General features: G+C 37.6%; 2 protein-coding genes across 9 annotated transcripts in view; both read left to right on the top strand.

The window, feature by feature from the left end:
* The window catches only part of NT5C2 (5'-nucleotidase, cytosolic II), a 149,336-nt gene that overhangs the window by 100,686 nt on the left and 29,811 nt on the right, over positions 1 to 18,839 (top strand). For 7 of the 8 annotated variants that reach the window (XM_061403319.1, XM_061403318.1, XM_061403316.1 and 4 more), the window contains one exon: positions 3,310 to 3,383. In XM_061403319.1, coding sequence (XP_061259303.1) covers positions 3,310 to 3,383 — 74 coding nt within the window. Of the gene's footprint in view, positions 1 to 3,309; positions 3,384 to 18,839 lie in introns of those variants that run through there. The other variant, XM_061403323.1, reaches the window with a different exon arrangement.
* On the top strand, positions 511 to 3,300 carry C26H6orf52 (chromosome 26 C6orf52 homolog; the record flags this gene model as incomplete). The annotated part of the gene is made up of 1 exon (XM_061402629.1): positions 511 to 3,300. A coding segment is annotated over one exon (450 nt), but the record flags the coding sequence as incomplete, so codon positions are not given.

The following is an 18,839-nucleotide window of genomic DNA, read 5'->3' as shown; positions in this document are numbered from 1 at the left end:
TTCCCAGTCTGTTTCTGCTGAATTCCCACAGAATATTTTAGGCATGTCAGCTGTTTGGGCTTTAATCAAGGATTTGATCCAGTTGGCCCCCTAGCCTGAATTGAGAGTGTGTTTGAAAAGTCTCAGCTTCGGTGGATTCCGGGCTGCGATGGCGAGTAGGGAGTTATGTCTCCTACTTGTGCAGGAAGCCGTTTCTCGCGCTCATTCTCTGTAATTGGGCGAGGAGGGGTGACCTTTAGGGTTCGCCTTGATCGGAGGGGTCCGGTTCCCGCACTCCCACCTGGGCCACATAATCTCGCCCAGCACCTTTTCTTCCTTCTTGGTTATGGCTTGACGAACCCTGAAGGACTCGTCGGCCAACGTTGTGGCACATTCCTGAGAAGGACAAGGACCCTTTACCCGAGGGGGTAAAGACAGTACTTGGAAGATGACGGATCTAGTCATCCTTGCACAAGGAAAGCCTTCTGCGCGCTTTGGCGTCTGTACATGTTGGGACTCCTCAGGCACTGAAATACTGAAGTCCAGCTCATTCTCAGTCGCTTGAAAACTGTGTTCACTGTTGGACAGTACTGGCACAGAGTGAAGCCAGACTTCCCGTCCTGCCAGGCTCACCCCTTCGGCAGCCGGTACGAGCCACAGCAGGGCGGTTACCCTCCTGGCTACAGCTCTGGCCGCGGGGCGGGTGGAAATGGACCCAACCTTTATTCTGCGTGTGAGACCTCTGGACACCCCTCTGAGACTTCGCTTCCACCCAAGGAAACCACATCTCTAGCTGAAAACCAAGATGAAGATTCACTAGAAGATCCAAATCTCCACTTGAATATTGAGGAACTCAACAAAGAATTTATGGTGAAAAGTGAAGAGCTCTTCCAATCTCTCATGAATTGCCACTGGCAGCCTCTCGATACAGTGTACTCAGAAATCCCAGACAAGACCCCCCAAGAGCAAGATGCTCATTAAGCTACCAACTATCATATTCATTGTGTCTTGTTTTGTTTAAAAAGTTCTCACAGGAAGGCACTGGATTGTGTGTATAAATACAGATTCTTGAGAGAATGTAATGTAAATAAACGTTACCAGCACGTTCAAAAAAAAAAAAAAAGAAAAGTCTCAGCTTCAGTGTTTCCAGAGTTAAAACCATTACTCAGTGTCTTTACCTTCTCTTGTTGCCTTTATGTAACTGAAAAAGGTGATAATAAAGTAGATGCTGCAGTCGGTAGTAATACAGTGAAATTTGATGAAGTGGCAGAAGGGTCATGGTGATATATTTGGAGTTTGGGGGTATTTTAAAAAAGATTTGAGTAGGTGTCATTTGTCCTCTAGTTCCCTGTATCTTTCAGCGATTCACTGCTCTTCCTCTCCCATCCATTATTAACCCAATCAAAATAAGGGTTGATTTTTCCAGAATAACAGGTTTTCTTAGGGAAAGAAAGTATAAATGTTTTACATAACATCTCTCTCAGGAACTAAGAGTTTTATAAAGCTTATCTAGTGTGCATAGCACACTATGAGAGAAATAAATTCATATTTTTTAGGGAATAACATTTCTGAATTCAAGGACCTATTAAGTCCCCCAGTTAAAATGTTGTAAGCAAATATTTGATTATTTGCATATAAAATTGGTGCATGCATTCTGAGATGAGAGGAAAAGCTTTCTATTAAAGTTTCAAACAATAGTTTTTGAGTTGGTGAAGAGTTTTTTTTTTAAGTCGTTATCTAGATTAATGATTTCTAAACTTGAGTATTTCATCAGTTAAAGTATGAAACAGTCATCCCTCTGGATGCATGCTTAAATTACATATACTACTATCATTACTTGTGTGTAGTAGAAAACATACACAAATTAGACATTTTAAAAATATGAAATAGTTTTGAGTAGAAGCTGTAACCCTTTGTTCTGTATTCCAGGGGAGTCTTTCATATTCTCAGATGCAGTCACTCCTCTTTGGAGACTACTGACCTATATTGTCAGTGGGAGAAGCCTAGCCCAGGTATCTTTATTTTTATCAAGTTTCCTGGGTGATTTGTAGCATTCTCATTTCTCATAGTTACTTATGAGATGAAGGCAAAGAAAAGGTTTGGTAATAAGAGGATAAACCATTCAGTAATTTTGGCCTCCAAACTTTGGGATCAGATTGAGGGGGTACCCTTATTTTCAGAGATGCTTGAACCTCAGCCCAGAGCACCGTCATGATGATGACCCTCCACACTGTTGTGTTTAGTTTTCCTTGTGTCTCGTAGTTATCTTTCTGGAGTTTGAATCTGCTTATTGCACTTCATCAAAATCTGATAATTTGTTCTTGCCTGCAGGATAAAGTCCCATCTCTCTAGTGTGGCACACAGTCTTCATTAATCTGACCCTTGCTACCCTTTTTTAGCTTCATAACCTTTATTGCTTCTTTCCCTTCTCTGAAGAACTTCCATTTGCAAAAACAGAAAAGTAAAACCAAAGAAAACTCAGTTCCAGCTCCAGTAAATGTTTTTTGGTTCACTGCAAACCTTATCTTTACTTTTTCATTCTGTGTGGAGTGCCTTTCTTGCTTTGTCCTACTGGAAAACTTCTACTGATTGTTTAAGATCAGCTCAAACAACTTGTGCTCTCTCCTGCATGTTATTGTATAGCATTTATTGAAACACTTTAATTAGTTGCTTAAGCCTCTCTCCTGCTACTGCTGAATTCCTCAAGGATAGAGATCGGTTAAAATGTAAATAGCATTAGGGCAGGTACTCTTTTGTTCTCTGCCATGTCACAGTGCCTGGTATGTAGTAGGCATTTGGTAAGTATTTGTTGAATAAATCTGTTTATATTTATGTCTTTAGTGTATGGCATATGATGGGCTTTAAGTGAACCTCTATTCATTAAATAAATTATAAATGAGTGAATGAATTATAAAATCTCAGAAATAAGCTATTTTATGGGGTCAGACTTAGAAAAGGAGAATTGATTCTCTGAAATCTTGAGTACATAGCATTGTTAAAATAAAGACACAATAAGAAAATTCACAAATTTTTGTGTAGTATCTGATGCCACCTATGGTATAAGGAGGACTTGAATAATTTATATTGCGAATCTTTTTTTTTTCTTCTTTTTTTTTTAAATTTTATTTTATTTTTAAATTTTACAATATTGTATTAGTTTTGCCAAATATCGAAATGAATCCGCCACAGGTATACCCGCATTCCCCATCCTGCGAATCTTAATATTGGTATTTAAATGGTATCTAGAAAGGTAGCCAGATAATTCCATTGAACTTAATTTTTTTTTGGCTACAGTATTATCAGTTTTTACTCTTTTTTTTTTTTCTTTAGGGTGTTTGTGAACCGGAGTTTAGCCATGGAAAAAATAAAGTGTTTTGGGTTTGACATGGATTATACACTTGCTGGTGAGTAGCACTTTCTGGTTGCTTAAGAACTACTACTTTGGATACAACACACTAGAACTTTCAATAAACACTTGTTGATGTAGTCACATATTTAGCTGCCAGAAGCTCTTGTTACCAGGCTGCTTTCATTGACATTTGTGAATATTGAAATTACCATATTTCCTTGAGATTTAGATTGTACAGGTAGAACAAGTGCTAAATTAGAGACCCTGGTAAGAAATGATACAATGAAAGTATGCATTAATATGTATATTTGTGCACTTTTGGCTTTTACTTTATTAAGCTGTTCTTCAAGGATGGAATTTTGTGTCTGTGTACCACAGGTAAACTTTTATCAGTTAAAAATTTCAATGTTATTCTTAAAGACAAATGGAAAATATGTTGGTTTTCTTTTGAAATGATTACGCATATACTATGTAAAGACTTTAAAAGCTAGAGCTATTACTTTTTTCATTATCAAATAGACCTTAGACACCAGCATTGTTGTTTTTGCTATTCTGTCTCTGAGATATATTTGAAATACTTAATGTATTAGCCAATAGTTGCAACATATTTTGAGAACTTATGAAGTTTTTATTAAAATATTTGCAATCTGGCAAAAATGTCATTTAATTTAAGAGTTAGTAGGGATGAACAACAAGATCTACCGTACAGCACAGGGAACTATATATTCAATATCTTATAATCTATAATGGAAAAGAATCTGAAAAAGAATATATATATACATAACTGAATCACTTTGCTGTACACCTGAAGCTAATACCAACATAGCAAATCAGTTTTACTTCAAATAAAAAAAATAAACTAAAAAAAAAGGGGGTGAAGAACTGAGTTGAGCACACGTTTATATGTTTGTACCTGCACGTGTGTACAACTCAAAGAGTCTTTCAGAAACTTTCTCTAGAACTGTTGTCTTTCAGTACACAAAACGTTAAAATGCATTAATTCACTTACCTTCAGAAACGCTATATAACAGTGTTAGAAAATGGACTTCCATCTCCAATTAGATAAATCTCAATTTGATGTTCAATTTAGGCAACTATAAGTGAATGTTAAAAATGTACAAAAATGAGCACATGTAGTTTATAGGTACTTGTTACAGGGATATGGGTATATTTTACCAAACAAATTATATATTGAAAATATGCACTGACTTGATTTTCGTTTCTCTTTCTTCTCTCTATAGTCTTTGTTATTTATTTAGTTTTCTTTAACCTTCAAGCTGTTTTTGCAGTAGATTCTTTTATATTTTCCCAGTTGGACACAGGCGCTTTCAGATATTCTTACCAGAAAGCAGTTAGAAACACTATGCTTTCTCAGTGTAGATCTTGTTTTCCAAATTGGAAGAAAATCCTGCAGTCTCTCCTTTCTAGAATTCTGCTGTCCAGGGAAAAGAAGATCATTTGGCAGCTGAAAGGGGTATTAGCTAAAGCAGAGATAGAAGTTAATGGGGCTGGAAAGTGGCAAACTTTTTTTTCTTGGTTACTAAGACCATCTTACTGTATTGAAGTAGTTCAATAAGTATTCGTTGGAAACTTGTAATGTGCCTGGTGCATTTTGTTACTGAGCATTGAGATAACTGTATATTCTATAGAATAATTTAAAAAGGAATTCTCTCATTTAACAAAAAAGTCACTGAATCTTGGTTTCTAAACTTTAAAGCTACCTAATGGTTTCTTCTTTTTATATGCTTTTTTTTTGGTAATCTTACTTTATATTTTAATGTTTATTCTTAATTTAGACACTATACTTTGCTATATATAATAGTGATTATTATCATTTATTAGGTACTTATTATATGCCAAGCCCTGTTCTAAGTGTTTTACATAGGTTATTTCATTTAATATGCAGATTATCTCATTCGCATCACTTATTTAATATTTACAGAATCCTATGAGGCAGATTCTACTATTATTGTTTTCATTTTATAGAGGACACTAAGATTTTGAGGGCTTTGTCTAAAGACATTCAGTTGTGATATAGCTGAACTAAGATTCAGACTTAAGCATGCATGTATATATATGTATATAATGGATGTGAATATAAGTTTACATTGTATTTTGAATAATGACAGTTTATAGCAGGGTATAATTTGAAAGTGATACACACTTCCTCCTCCCCTGCAGACAAACCAGCCAAGACTTAAGCACTCAAAAAGACAAAGCTCTTTAAAGTAGCCCCCTTGAGAGACTATATATTATTCCAGCAGTTCTATTTTGGATGAAAAACACTGTTACTATCCTTGTGGTATTGCCTTCACTTCATAAAGCATGTAGGGAAAAAACCTTACTGATTTTATACTGCCACCTGTTTGCCGTAATAAATATTCATAAAACTTACCTGAATAACTTTTGGTTTTTAAACAAACAAACCACACCCTTGAAGTACTAAGGACTGTTCATGAGAAAAATGTGCCATAAAGTACAGTGACAAGACTAAAAGAAGTGTTTTTTTGAAAGCTTTGAGTATTTGGGATAAATATCCCTGAAATAAGTGGAATAGCCTCACAGGGTGAATTCTTGGAAAGGGCTTGTATTCTCTCTGAAGCCGTTCCTGAGACATTGTCTTCTCTGCAATCCTGACACTTGGTGTATCACTCCCCAGAGCAATTGTAATTCACTTGCAGTCTTTGTTCACTTGCTTGTCTCCCCTTTGGCCTGCTAGTTCCTCAAGGGTAAGGAGTTTCTTTTTCACATTTATGTCCTATGTGTGGCCTAAAATCTGGAGTATAGTAGTTGCTCAGTGGATATTCATTGAATGAACAATTTGGGTGCATAAGTTTTAATATATCAGTTTAAGAATCAATCATGGTATTTTATGTTTACCCAATATAAAATATACACTAATTATTCAAGCTAAATACTTTTAAGTGTGGACTTATTTTAAAAATTTTAATAAACTTTATATTGAAGAATAAGTTACATGCAATGAAATACATGCATTTTAATTATATAGATTGGCTTTGACAAAATGTGTATGCCTGTGTAACCAGCAACCATCATCACCACAATCAAGATAGAGAATTTTTCTACCACTACAGAAAGTTCCCTCACTGCCTTTGTGAAATTAGTTCTGTTCCTTCCTCTCTCTTTCCCCTGGCTTTTTGTCACTACAGATTAATTTTACCTTTCCAGAATTTCATGTAAATGGAATCATACACTGATGTACTCTGTTTCTTCCTTCTTCTGCTTAGCATAATGTTTTTGTGATTCATTCATGTTGTGTCTGTCAGTAGGTAGTTCATTCTTTTTTTGACCCCTAACTTTTTAAACTTTTTATTTTGAAAAATTTTTAGATTTGTGGAAAAGTTGCAAAAGTAATAGTTTGCCTTTACTCTCTCCTATGGTAACGTCTTACTTGACCCATGGTTGACTGTAGGACAATTATAAAAACTAAGAAATTAACATTAGTACAATACTGTTAATTGAACTACAGACTTTATTCAGTTTTTACACTAATATCCTTTATTCTAATTCAAGATCCAAACCAGAATTTCACATTGGGTTTAGTTGTCATATTTCCTTTGTCTCTTCTGTGATACTTCCTCAATCTTTCATATCTTTCATTGCTTTGACACTTTTGAAGAGTCCTGGTTAGATGTTTTTGTAGAATGTTTCACAATTTGTATTTGTCTGATTTTTTTTTTTCCGTGAATAGATTGAAGTATTGTGCATATTTGGGAAGAATACCCCAGAAGTATATGCCCTTCTTAGAGCATGATACCAGGGGCCCATAATAGGTCTTATTACTAGTGATGCTAACCAGTGAAACGGAGAAGGCAATGGCACCCCACTCCAGTACTCTTGCCTGGAAAATCCCATGGGCGGAGGAGCCTGGTAGGCTGCAGTCCATGGGGTCGCTAAGAGTTGGATACGACTGAGCGACTTCACTTTTCACTTTCATGCATTGGAGAAGGAAATGGCAACCCACTCCAGTGTTCTTGCCTGGAGAATCCCAGGGATGGGGGAACCTGGTGGGCTGCCGTCTATGGGGTTGCACAGAGTCGGACACGACTGAAGTGACTTAGCAACCAGTGAAAATTATGAAATTCTCTTTTCTCTTTAAACTTTACTTGTTTGGGTCGGGAGACCAGGTAGCAGCAGTCCTTTGTTATTATGCTGCAGTTTGTGTGTCCATTTATCTATTGATGGGCATTTGGGTTGTTTCCAGTTTGGGGCTATTGTGAGTAAAACTGTTAACATATGTATAGGAGTCTTTTGTGAATGTATATTTTTATTTTTTTCTGGGAAAACATTTAGGAGTGTAATTGCCAGATAATGTTTACCTTGTGGGAAACTGACAAATGGTTTTTCAAAGTAGTGATACTATTTTAAATTCGTACCCAGAAAACATGCAAATTCTAGTTGCTCCACTCCTATCTACACTTGATATTGTCAGTCCTTTGAATTTTAGCCATTCTAGTGAATATGTAGTGTTATTTCACTGTGACTTTATTTTGTATTTCTCTGATAGCTAGTGGTGTTGAAAATCTTCATGTACTTACTGGGTATATGTGTTTTGTGACGTGCCTATTCAAATGCTTACGTTTTAATTGGGTTGTTTATCTTTTTATTGTCAATTATAGAAGTTCTGTATATATTCTGAATGCTGACCCTCTGTCAGATATATATCTTGTGACCATATTGACCAATACATGTTAGTCTATCTATTGACATTCTATTCCATTGATCTCAGTGAATGTCACATGGTCTTGACTGGTTATTGTAGGTTTATAGTTAGTCTTAAAGTAAGGTAGTGTTAAGTCCTTTAACTTTATTCTTTTCTCAAATTATTTTGATATTTTAGGTCCTTCATATTTCTGTATAAATTTTAGAATAAACTTGTCAGTTTTTCAAAAAAGCCTGTTTGGGGTTTTCATTATGATTGTCTTCATCCCTTATTCTATTTGACACCTTAACTGTTTTAACTATGCAGAATCTTCCAGTCCATGAACATGATACATCATTTGATTTACCTAATCTTCTTTAGTATCTTAACAATTTTTTGTGATTTTTGGTATAAAGGTTTCATACATATTTTGTTACATTTGTCTGTTAAATATTTCATATTTTAATGTAGTTTTAAGTGGTGTTTTACATTCCATTTTCTATTTTTTTTGTCATTAGCATTTGGAAATGCAGTGTGTTTTTGTGTCCTGTGACCTGCTTAATTTGCTTATTAGTTCTAGTAACTCTTTTGTAGATTCCTTAGAATTATCTACCTCTATGATCATATCATCTGCAAATGATTTAATTTTTCCTTTCCAATCTATATATCTTTATTGTGGTTTGGTCGCTAAGTTGTGTGTGATTTTTGCAACCCTGTGGACTGTATGTAGTCCACTAGTCTCCTCTGTCCATGGGATTTCCCTGCAAGAATACTGGAGAGGGTTGCCATTTTCTTCTCCATGGGATCTTCCCAACCCAGGGATCAAAACCAGGTTCCCTGTACTGCAGGCAGATTCTTTACCAACTGAGCCACCAGGGGAGCCCATATAACTTTATAATTTATTTTATTAAAAATTTTTTTTGACTTCATTGTGCTGACTAAAACCTTTGTACCATGTTGAATTAACTTCCTGAGTGTTCTTGATCTTAGGGAGAGAATGTTCAGTTTTTCACTGTTAAATAAGGTGTTGGTTTTATGTAGATAATTTTTATCAGGTTGAAGAAGTTCCCTTTTATTCTTAATTTTCTGAGAGTTCTGTTTTGCTTTGTTTTTTAACGTGAATGGGTGCTAAATTTCATCAGATGTTCTGTCTCAGTTGAGATGATTATATGTTTTTTCTTTTTTAGTCTATTAAAAGGGTGAATTGCACTGACTGATTTCTGAATATTAAACCAGTTTTGCATTCCTGGAATAAATCCTGCTTGGTCATGTACATGTTCTTTAAATATTTGATAGGATTAACTAGTGAAGCCATGTAGGCCAGGAATTATCTTTTTGTGAGAAGGTTCCAAATTATTGGACTTCCCTGATAGCTCAGTTGGTAAAGAATCCACCTGCAATGCAGGAGACCCGGTTTGATTCCTGGGTCAGGAAGATCTGCTGGAGAAGGGATAGGCTACCCACTCCAGTATTCTTGGCCTTCCCTTATGGCTCACCTGGTAAAGAATCTGCCTGCAGTGCGAGAGACCTGAGTTTGATCCCTGGGTTGGGAACATCCCCTGGAGAAGGGAAAGGCTACCCACTTCAGTATTCTGGCCTGGAGAATTCCATGGACTGTATAGCCCATGGTGGTCGCAGAGAGTTGGACATGACTGAACTACTTTCACTTCAAATTATACATTCAACTTTTAAACAAAAATATGGGGCTAGTCAGCTTCTGTTTCTTCTGTATCAATTTTGATAATTTGTGCCTTTTCATCTAAGTTTCAAATTTATTGACATCAAATAATTCATAATGTTTTAAAATTATTCTTTTGATGTCTGTAGGATCTGTAGTAATGTCGTTTTCATCCCTGATACTGGTAATTTGTACCTTTTTTTTCCTTCATCAGTCTAGCTAGGGGTTTATCTTTGTTATTAATCCTCTACCCCTTAACCTCTGCCAAGAAAAAAAGAACCACCTTTTGGTTTCAATGAGTGCTTGAGAATGAGGAAGAATTAAATTTAGTGATGATTTTAAATTAATTATGACTTTGAGTTTGCACCTGCTTTTGTGATAATTGTTAACTATAAAAACAGTACTTATAAAATTATTAAAGTACTATCCAAATATTCCAGGCATTTTCTTCATTTGGTTTATATTTTTTATTAGGATCTAGGCAATAATATGGCACCCCATGTCAGTACTCTTGCCTGGAAAATCCCATGGACAGAGGAGCCTGGTAGGCTACAGTCCATGGGGTCGCTAGGAGTCAGACACGACTGAAGTGACTTAGCAGCAGCAGCCGCAGGCAATAATAACTTTTATTTCTGATTATAATTTTTAAGTTTGATTGTTTTGCTTCTGTAGTCTCTTAGCACCATTAATATCTTTGATGTTGTTGACCTACTTTCTTGCTTCAAGCATTAATGAAATATGCCAGTTCTCTATGTTGAATGAAATGTTGCACAATACACTTTGTTTCATTTTTCCCCTTGTATTGACTTTAGAGTTTGGGGGTTAAGGGCTTGGTTATTTTAGCTTGTTTTTTATTTTAGTATTATCAATAACTAGAACTAGTGAAAGTCGCTCAGTCGTGTCTGACTCTTTGCAACCCCATGGACTATATAGTCCTTGGCACTCCAGGCCAGAATACTGGAGTGGGTACCCTATCCCTCCTACTATATAGTCCTTGGCACTCCAGGCCAGAATACTGGAGTGGGTACCCTATCCCTCCTCCAGGGCATCTTCCTGACCCTGGAATCGAACTGGGGCCTCCTTCATTGCAGGTGGATTCTTTACCAACTGAGCTATCAGGGAAGCCAGTCTTATCAATAGCTCAGTATATATTAAGTGCTTAATAAATAGTAGCTGTTAAAGTAAATGGCTACCTTCTTTGTGTAACTCTATTCCTAAAGAGAATACATTCAATGACCATTTGCTTTTTTTTTTTTTTTTTTTTTAGTTGGGAGAAGGAACAAGCTAATAAACATTCATTTTATCTGGAATGAAATGGTTAGATAGGCTGTAAAATTGGTATCTAGCATAATCAATGAATTGGCTATTCTGGCAAGTGATATTTTGAGTGATACAGGGTTATCATTTACAGCATAGATGGATTACTGGTTTTCAGAGTTAGAATGCAGTGAGATTGATAGTAAGGCGAGGATTGGTGTTTCTGAAGAGTCTGGATAGGACATTACATCTCAAGTGGCAGTCTTGTTTTGGAATGGTTCATTCAGTAAGAGAAGGTGCTTATGGTTTCAGGGCCTACTTTATCACACTGTAAACCTTTCCTAAGTTTCTTCAGAGAAAGCAACTACATAGGTTTTCTCAAAGTTTCTCTTCCTGTGTTTACACATGTTTGAAATATGTATGACCTTTCCATGAAAAGAGTTTGGGATGGAATCTAACTTTGGGGAGTTAAGCTATTTTCATAAGAAAACAGTTCTGCTTGGGTCTAGAAAATGACCATAGGAGACCTTCTTTGGGAGCAGAGGTGTCATGGATTGGGTTAACTTTGGGTCACTTTTAGTCCATATTGATCGGTGAAGCTTTGATAATCTTCATCTTCATGTCAGATGTCAGGGTTGATAGAATTAGTGGGAAATAATCACTTAAAACTTTGGTTTATCACTAATAAATAAGAAAGAGGATAACTGAGGCAAGAATGCATACATGGACTCTAAGCATGTTAAGCTGTGTATGTAATTATTCCAAACTTGCAGTTTTCCATAAGTGAATTATACAAACCTGTGATAGAATAAAAATCAAGTTGTGGGATTTTTGTTCTTTTAGTTTATTAAAAGAGAAATTGATTTTGTTTTTGTTGTATTGCTAAGTTGTGTCCGACTCTCCGTGACCCTGTGGACTGCAGCACACCAGGCTTTCTCTCTCCTCCCCTACCTCCCAGAGTTTGCTCAAATTCATAGTGATACTGTCTAACCATCTCCTCCTTTTCTGCCCACTTCTCCTTTTGCCTTCCATCTTTCCCAGCATCAGGATCTTTTCCAATGAGTTGGCTCTTCACATCAGGTGGCCAGATGGCCTTATATTAATTTTCAAAAATTTCATGATTTTGCTTAGAGTTTGGTACATTTATTCATTGAGTGAAGTGAAACACAGTGTTCAGTAACAATCCATTTTGATGGGCGCTTCACTGTCTTCATCTTCTCTCAATGTCAGCCTCATACCTCACATAGATTTTTTTTGTTTGTTTTTTTTTTTTACTAGAAGATTGCTTTATCATCAGCTATCCTTGTGATTAAATCAAGCTATACTTTTTTTTGTTATTAGTTTATTTGCAGGATTTCTGTTTAAGATTGACATTTTTGTATAGATAAAAATTAAAACTTGCAAACAGAGAACTTTTGGACCTGAATCAGTTTTAATCCTGAAACCTGCCTATAGAATTAATGCCAGTATTGGTATTTATTTAAAGCTTCATCTCTGCAGTACTGTAGGTTAACACTTTATTTCTCTAATGGAATTATGTACATTAATTATAGTATAACCAGTTTGTCTACTAAATACAGATTAAATATATACAAAAGTCAGTGTTTAGAATCTAAGTCATACTTCAGTTCAGTTTCTTAGTCATGTCTGACTCTTTGCAACCCCATGGACTGCTGCACACCAGGCTTCCCTGTCCATCACCAACTTCCAGAGCTTGCTCAAATTCAGAGCCATCGAGTTGGTGATGCCATCCAACCATCTCATCCTCTGTTGTCCCCTTCTCCTCCTGCCTTCAATCTTTCCCAGCATCAGGGTCTTTTCAAATGAGTCAGTTTTTCTCATCAGGTGGCCAAAGTATTGGAGCTTCAGCTTCAGCATCAGTCCTTCCAATGAATATTTGCAACTGATTTCCTTTAGGATTGACTGGTTTGATCTCCTTGCAGTCCATGGGACTCTTAAGAGTCTTCTCCACACCACAGTTCAAAAGCATCAATTCTTTGGTGCTCAGCTTTCTTTACGGTCCAACTCTCACATCCATACATGACTACTGGAAAAACCATAGCTTTGACTAGACGGACCTTTGTTAGCAAAATAATGTCTCTCTGCTTTTTAATATGCTGTCTAGGTTGGTCATAGCTTTTCTTCCAAGGAGCAACCGTCATGCTTAGTCTTGTATATTAGCTTTGTTACCAACAAGTGGTGGACTGTGTTCTGATTTCCTGTTTTATTAAGTTGTCTAGTGTCGGTCCTTTCTAGACCTCGGAATTTGTGTTTGTGGTCTTCTTCTGAGAGTAATGTTTAGCCTTTTTGTGCCTCAGTGAGACAGACAGATGGATCAGACTTGTAAGTGCGTTCTCCAGGACAAACCAAGCCCAAAAAGATCTTGATAGTTGACCTAAAATTAGGTTTTTGAACTTGTGAGAGAGCAAGAAAGTTGTTTTTAACCACATTACTTCCTCTCCGTAGAATGAAGGGACCAATCTGTACTATTTGTTAGTTTTGTTTCTTTGATTTTGTTTGCATACAGGACTTCTAAAAATGTTATATTGCAGAATTTTTTGTTACTAACAGTGGACAGAAGAGTGAAAATAGAAAATAAAAGGAGGATTTGAGTTTTTAAGGTTTAGTTCTTGTTCATTTTTCAAGTGGCATATAGGCATAAACAGACCTGGGGTTTCCATTACTGTTAGTATTTTGTTACTTAGTTTTATAATATTATACCTAGAAATTTATTGCTGAGGTTTCAAAGGAGAAAATCTTTTATGATTAACTGAGTCACATAATGTGCTTAAGATTACTTCCTCATGGTAATAGATCATCACTTTCTGACAGACTGCTAATCTCCAAAACGTGGTTTCTTTAACAAGCAAAATGCTAGTCACTAGCTGTTAAGTGAGTGTCGGTTCAGTTCAGTTCAGTCGCTCAGTTGTGTCCGACTCTTCACGACCCCGTGAATTGCAGCACACCAGGCCTCCCTGTTCCTCACCAACGCCGGGAGTTTACTCAGACTCATGTCCATCGAGTCAGTGATGCCATCCATCCATCTCATCCTCTGTCGTCCCCTTCTCCTCCTGCCCCCAATCCCTCCCAGCATCAGGGTCTTTTCCAATGAGTCAACTCTTCGCATGAGGTGGCCAAAGTATTGGAGTTTCAGCTTTAGCATCAGTCCTTCCATTCAACACTCAGGACTGATGATCTCCTTCAGAATGGACTGGTTGGATCTCCTTGCAGTCCATGGGACTCTCAAGAGTCTTCTCCAACACCACAGTTCAAAAGCATCAATTCTTTGGTGCTCAGCTTTCTTCACAGTCCAGCTCTCACATCCATACATGACCACTGGAAAAACCAGTGTAATCTTGATATAAAAAAGTGATTAAAAAAAAAAAAAAAAGCCAGGATAGCTCTTTTTCTGTTTTGAAGGATAGGTTCCATATACTTTGAGTTCAGACCCAGTCTCATTTTTCATCTTTACCTTAGAGGCTCTGTGGTTGGAGAGAAAGAAGAGTGGTAGACCTGGATCTGGATCCCAGCTCTGCCTTGTACTAGCTCTTGGCTACTAGCATGTTACTTAACCTCTTCATTTAATCCAAAAACAGGGCAGGGTTATAGGGATGAACTATTGGTATAAGGTTTGAGTGGAATAATGAATATATGTAAAATGATAAATGCAGGGAAAGTAGTTTTCTTGCTTTGACTGGTGATACCAAAATGTTAATATACTGAACTTGAGCATAAGGGAGACTCTAAGGAGAAAAGTATCAATATTAATTAAACTCATTTGTATTCCTCTTAATTGTGGGGAAACCTGGAATGCTGAACAGTTGACAGTGGAATATTTAATCACTCTTTTGAATTTTCTTCTTAAGTATTGCCAATGATCACAAAAAACAGAAAGTTAAAGTTCTTTTCTGAGTAGATTCTTACTGACAAAGTATTTGGCATCAGATTATGTTTCCATAGAAATTAAGCAGTGTTTTCAGTGAAGGGTTATTTCAGCATGATCCTCTGAAGAAATAGGTTTCTGTGAAAAGGTTCTTACTTAAATTTAAAATTTTTACTTTAAGACAGAGGTATCACTGATATGCTTCTAATAAGTACAAGGGGAGTTATTTGCTTTTTTTGAAACAGTAACTCTTTTAAGTGGAAAGAACTAGTTGACTTTTGGGTTGCATGAAAAACTGAAACATACAGTAAGTTCCATAGAATTAACATCAAAATTATATATGTAGAATTGTTTTCAGAAATTTATCCCAAGGGAGAGTAGCACAACATTTTTGGGTAGGAGTGGGGTGTGGGGGAAGTTTCACTAATATTTACTTAATGCCCTTCACAAATATAAAGTCACCCTTGGACTTCCCTGGTGTCTCAGACGGTAAAGAATCTGCCTGCAATGCAGGAGACCCAGGTTTGATCCCTGGGTCAGAAGGATTCCCTGCAGAAGGGCATGGCAACCCACTATAGTATTCTTGCCTGGAGAATTCCATGGACAGAGGGGCCTGGTGGGCTGTAGTCCATAGCGTCGCAAAGAGTCAAACATGACTCAGCTGCTAATACTTTCATTAGGAGCTATGAAATGTACTTTACGCACAGTGTACCTTTTAGTTCTTACATCAGCCCTCTGAGATAGGAATCACTAGGTAAAGAATCTCCCTACTAGTGCAGGAGCTGCAGGTCCAGTCCCTTAGTCTGGAAGATCCCCTGGAGAAGGAAATGGTAATCCATTCCAGTATTCTTGCCTGGAAAATCCCATGGACAGAGGAGCCTGGTGGCTACAGTCCAGGGGGTCGCTAAAGAGCTGGACTTGACTTAGTGACTAAACAGCAATAGCAAAGCTCCATTTTACGAATAAGGCCCCAGAGTCAGCAGGTAAAATGCCTTGTATATAGCTTGTACATTGACTTAAGACTCACACGTGTATACACTCAGGTGCTCAGTTGTGTCTGACTCTTTATTACCCCATGGACTGTAGCCCACTAAATTCCTCTGTCCATGGAATTTTCCAGGCAAGAATACTGGAGGGGGTTGCCATTTTCTATTCCAAGGGGTCTTACCGACCCAGGGAATGAACCCTCGGCTCTTGCATTGGCAGGTGATTCTTTATCATTGCACCTCCTAGCTAAAATTTAAAACCAAGTCAGTTTGCATTTCTCTTGCTGCTCCCAGCTATCAGAGGTACGGAAATTATTTACTCACCTCTTGATAAGAACTTAATAATAGAAAAAAATTCATAAACATAAAAGATAACCCTTCTTTTTTTCCCCAAAATGGGAATTCTCCCTAAAGCAAAATCCCATCTTGCTCTGGCGTCTCAATGTAGTCCTCATCCTTAAACTACAGAAATAGTAGTCACCCCTTTATCAACAGTTTCATTTTTGATGGTTTCATTTACCCAGTCAACTGTGGTGTGAAAATATTTAAGTGGAAAATTGCAGAAGTAAACAATTCATAAGTTTTAAATTGCACATTATTCTGAGTAGCTTAATGGAATCTTGTACCTTCCTGTTTCGTCCCACCCAGAATATGAATCATCCCTCTGTCCAGGGTGTCCTCCCTGTTAGTCACTTAGTAGCCCTCTCAGTTATTGGATCAGCTGTCGTGATATCACAGTGCTTGTGTTCAAGTGACCTTTACTTTTTTTAGTGGCCCCAAAGAGCAAGAGTAATGATGCTGGCAGAGTCTACATGCTGAAGAGAAGCCTTTAAATGAAAAAGTTCTCAATAAAGGGAAAAAAAAATCATATGCCAAGGTTCAGTTGAGTTGAGTCGCTCAGTCATGTCTGACTCTTCTCGATCCCATGAATCGCAGCACGCCAGGCCTCCCTGTCCATCACCAACTCCCGGAGTTCACTCAGACTCACGTCCATCGAGTCAGTGATGCCGACCAGCCATCTCATCCTCTGGCGTCCCCTTCTCCTCCTGCCCCTATTCCCTCCAGCATCAGAGTCTTTTCTCTTCGCATGAGGTGGCCAAAGTACTGGAGTTTCAGCTTCAGCATCATTCCTTCCAAAGAAATCCCAGGGCTGAACTCCTTCAGAATGGACTGGTTGGATCTCCTTGCTGTCCAAGGGACTCTCAAGAGTCTTCTCCAACACCACAGTTCAAAAGCATCCATTCTTTGGCGCTCAGCTTTCTTCACAGTCCAACTCTCACATCCATACACGACCACAGGAAAAACCATAGCCTTGACTAGACGGACCTTTGTTGGCAAAGTAATGTCTCTGCTTTTGAATATGCTGTCTAGGTTGGTCATAACTTTCCTTCCAAGGAGTAAGCGTCTTTTAATTTCATGGCTGCAGTCACCATCTGCAGTGATTTTGGAGCCCCCAAAAATAAAGTCTGCCACTGTTTCCACTGTTTCCCCATCTATTTGCCATGAAGTGATGGGACCGGATGCCATGATCTTCGTTTTCTGAATGTTGAGCTTTAAGCCAACTTTTTCACTCTTTTTCACTTTCATCAAGAGGCTCTTTAGTTCTTCTTTACTTTCTGCCATAAGGGTGGTGTCATCTGCATATCTGAGGTTATTGATATTTCTTCCAGCAATCTTGATTCCAGCCTGTGCTTCCAGCCCAGTGTTTCTCATGATGTACCCTGCATATAAGTTAAATAAGCAGGGTGACAATATACGGCCTTGATGTATTCCTTTTCCTATCTGGAACCAGTCTGTTGTTCCATGTCCAGTTTTATCTGTTGCTTCCTGACCTACATACAGGTTTCTCATGAGGCAAGTCAGGTGGTCTGGTATTCCCATCTCTTTCAGAATTTTCCAGTTTATTGTGATCCACACAGTCAAAGGCTTCGGCATAGTCAATAAAGCAGAAATAGATGTTTTTCTGGAACTCTCTTGCGTTTCCCATGATCCAGCAGATGTTGGCAGTTTGATCTCTGGTTCCTCTGCCTTTTCTAAAACCAGCTTGAACATCTGGAAGTTCACGGTTCATGTATTGCTGAAGCCTGGCTTGGAGAATTTTGAGCATTACTTTACTAGCGTATGAGATGAGTGCAGTTGTGTGATAATTGTTCATCTCTTACTGTGGCTAATCTATAAACTTTATCAGAGGTATGTATGTATAGGGAAAAAATAGTATGTGTAAGCTTTGATACTGTCTGCAGTTTCAGGCCGGAGAAGGAAATGGCAACCCACTCCAGTACTCTTGCCTGGAAAATCTCATGGATGGAGGAGCCTGGTAGGCCACAGTCCATGGGGTTGCTAAGGGTCGGACAGGACTGAGCAACTTCACTTTCACTTTTCATTTTCATGCATTGGAGAAGAAAATGGCAACCCACTCCAGTGTTCTTGCCTGGAGAATCCCAGGGACAGGGGAGCCTGGTGGGCTGCCGTCTATGGGGTCACACAGAGTCGGACACGACTGAAGTGACTTAGCAGCAGCAGCAGTTTTAGGCATCCAGTTGAGGTCTTGGAATGAATCCATAGAAGATAAGGGTGAGTTCTATAGTTTTATCCAATTTTTCTTTAATTTTATTAATTTATTAATAATATTATTAATTTATTAATAGAAGTAATCTTAAGGGAATGAAGCTTCAGAGTACTATACAAATATTCTATTGTTAGAATTTTAAAATTGTGCTTTTTTTTTTCAATTAAAAAATCTTGGCAGAAATTGAAAATATGTTTTCCTTTTGAATTTTAAAATATGACTCTTTCCTTTTGAATTTTTCTGACCTCCTCCCCTATCTACACCATATCATGAACTGCTGGGGGTGAAATTTAATAATCCCATATTCCTAAGCACTTTGCATTAACAAGCCTAAAGTGGGGAAGGAAGATAGAATAAAAAGCTACTAGGAGCATCAGGGAAGAAATAAAGAGAAACTAGTTCTTGGTCTTGGTAAATCAGAAGATTATCTTGCTACTTGCAGAAGCATCTCAGGACTTTTGGTTTCTTATCCTAT

The sequence above is a fragment of the Bos javanicus genome, chromosome 26 (assembly GCF_032452875.1).
Source record: "Bos javanicus breed banteng chromosome 26, ARS-OSU_banteng_1.0, whole genome shotgun sequence".
NCBI lineage: Eukaryota > Metazoa > Chordata > Mammalia > Artiodactyla > Bovidae > Bos > Bos javanicus.
The sequence above is the reverse complement of the archived record's forward strand: the minus strand, read 5'-3'. Positions and strand labels throughout refer to the sequence as shown.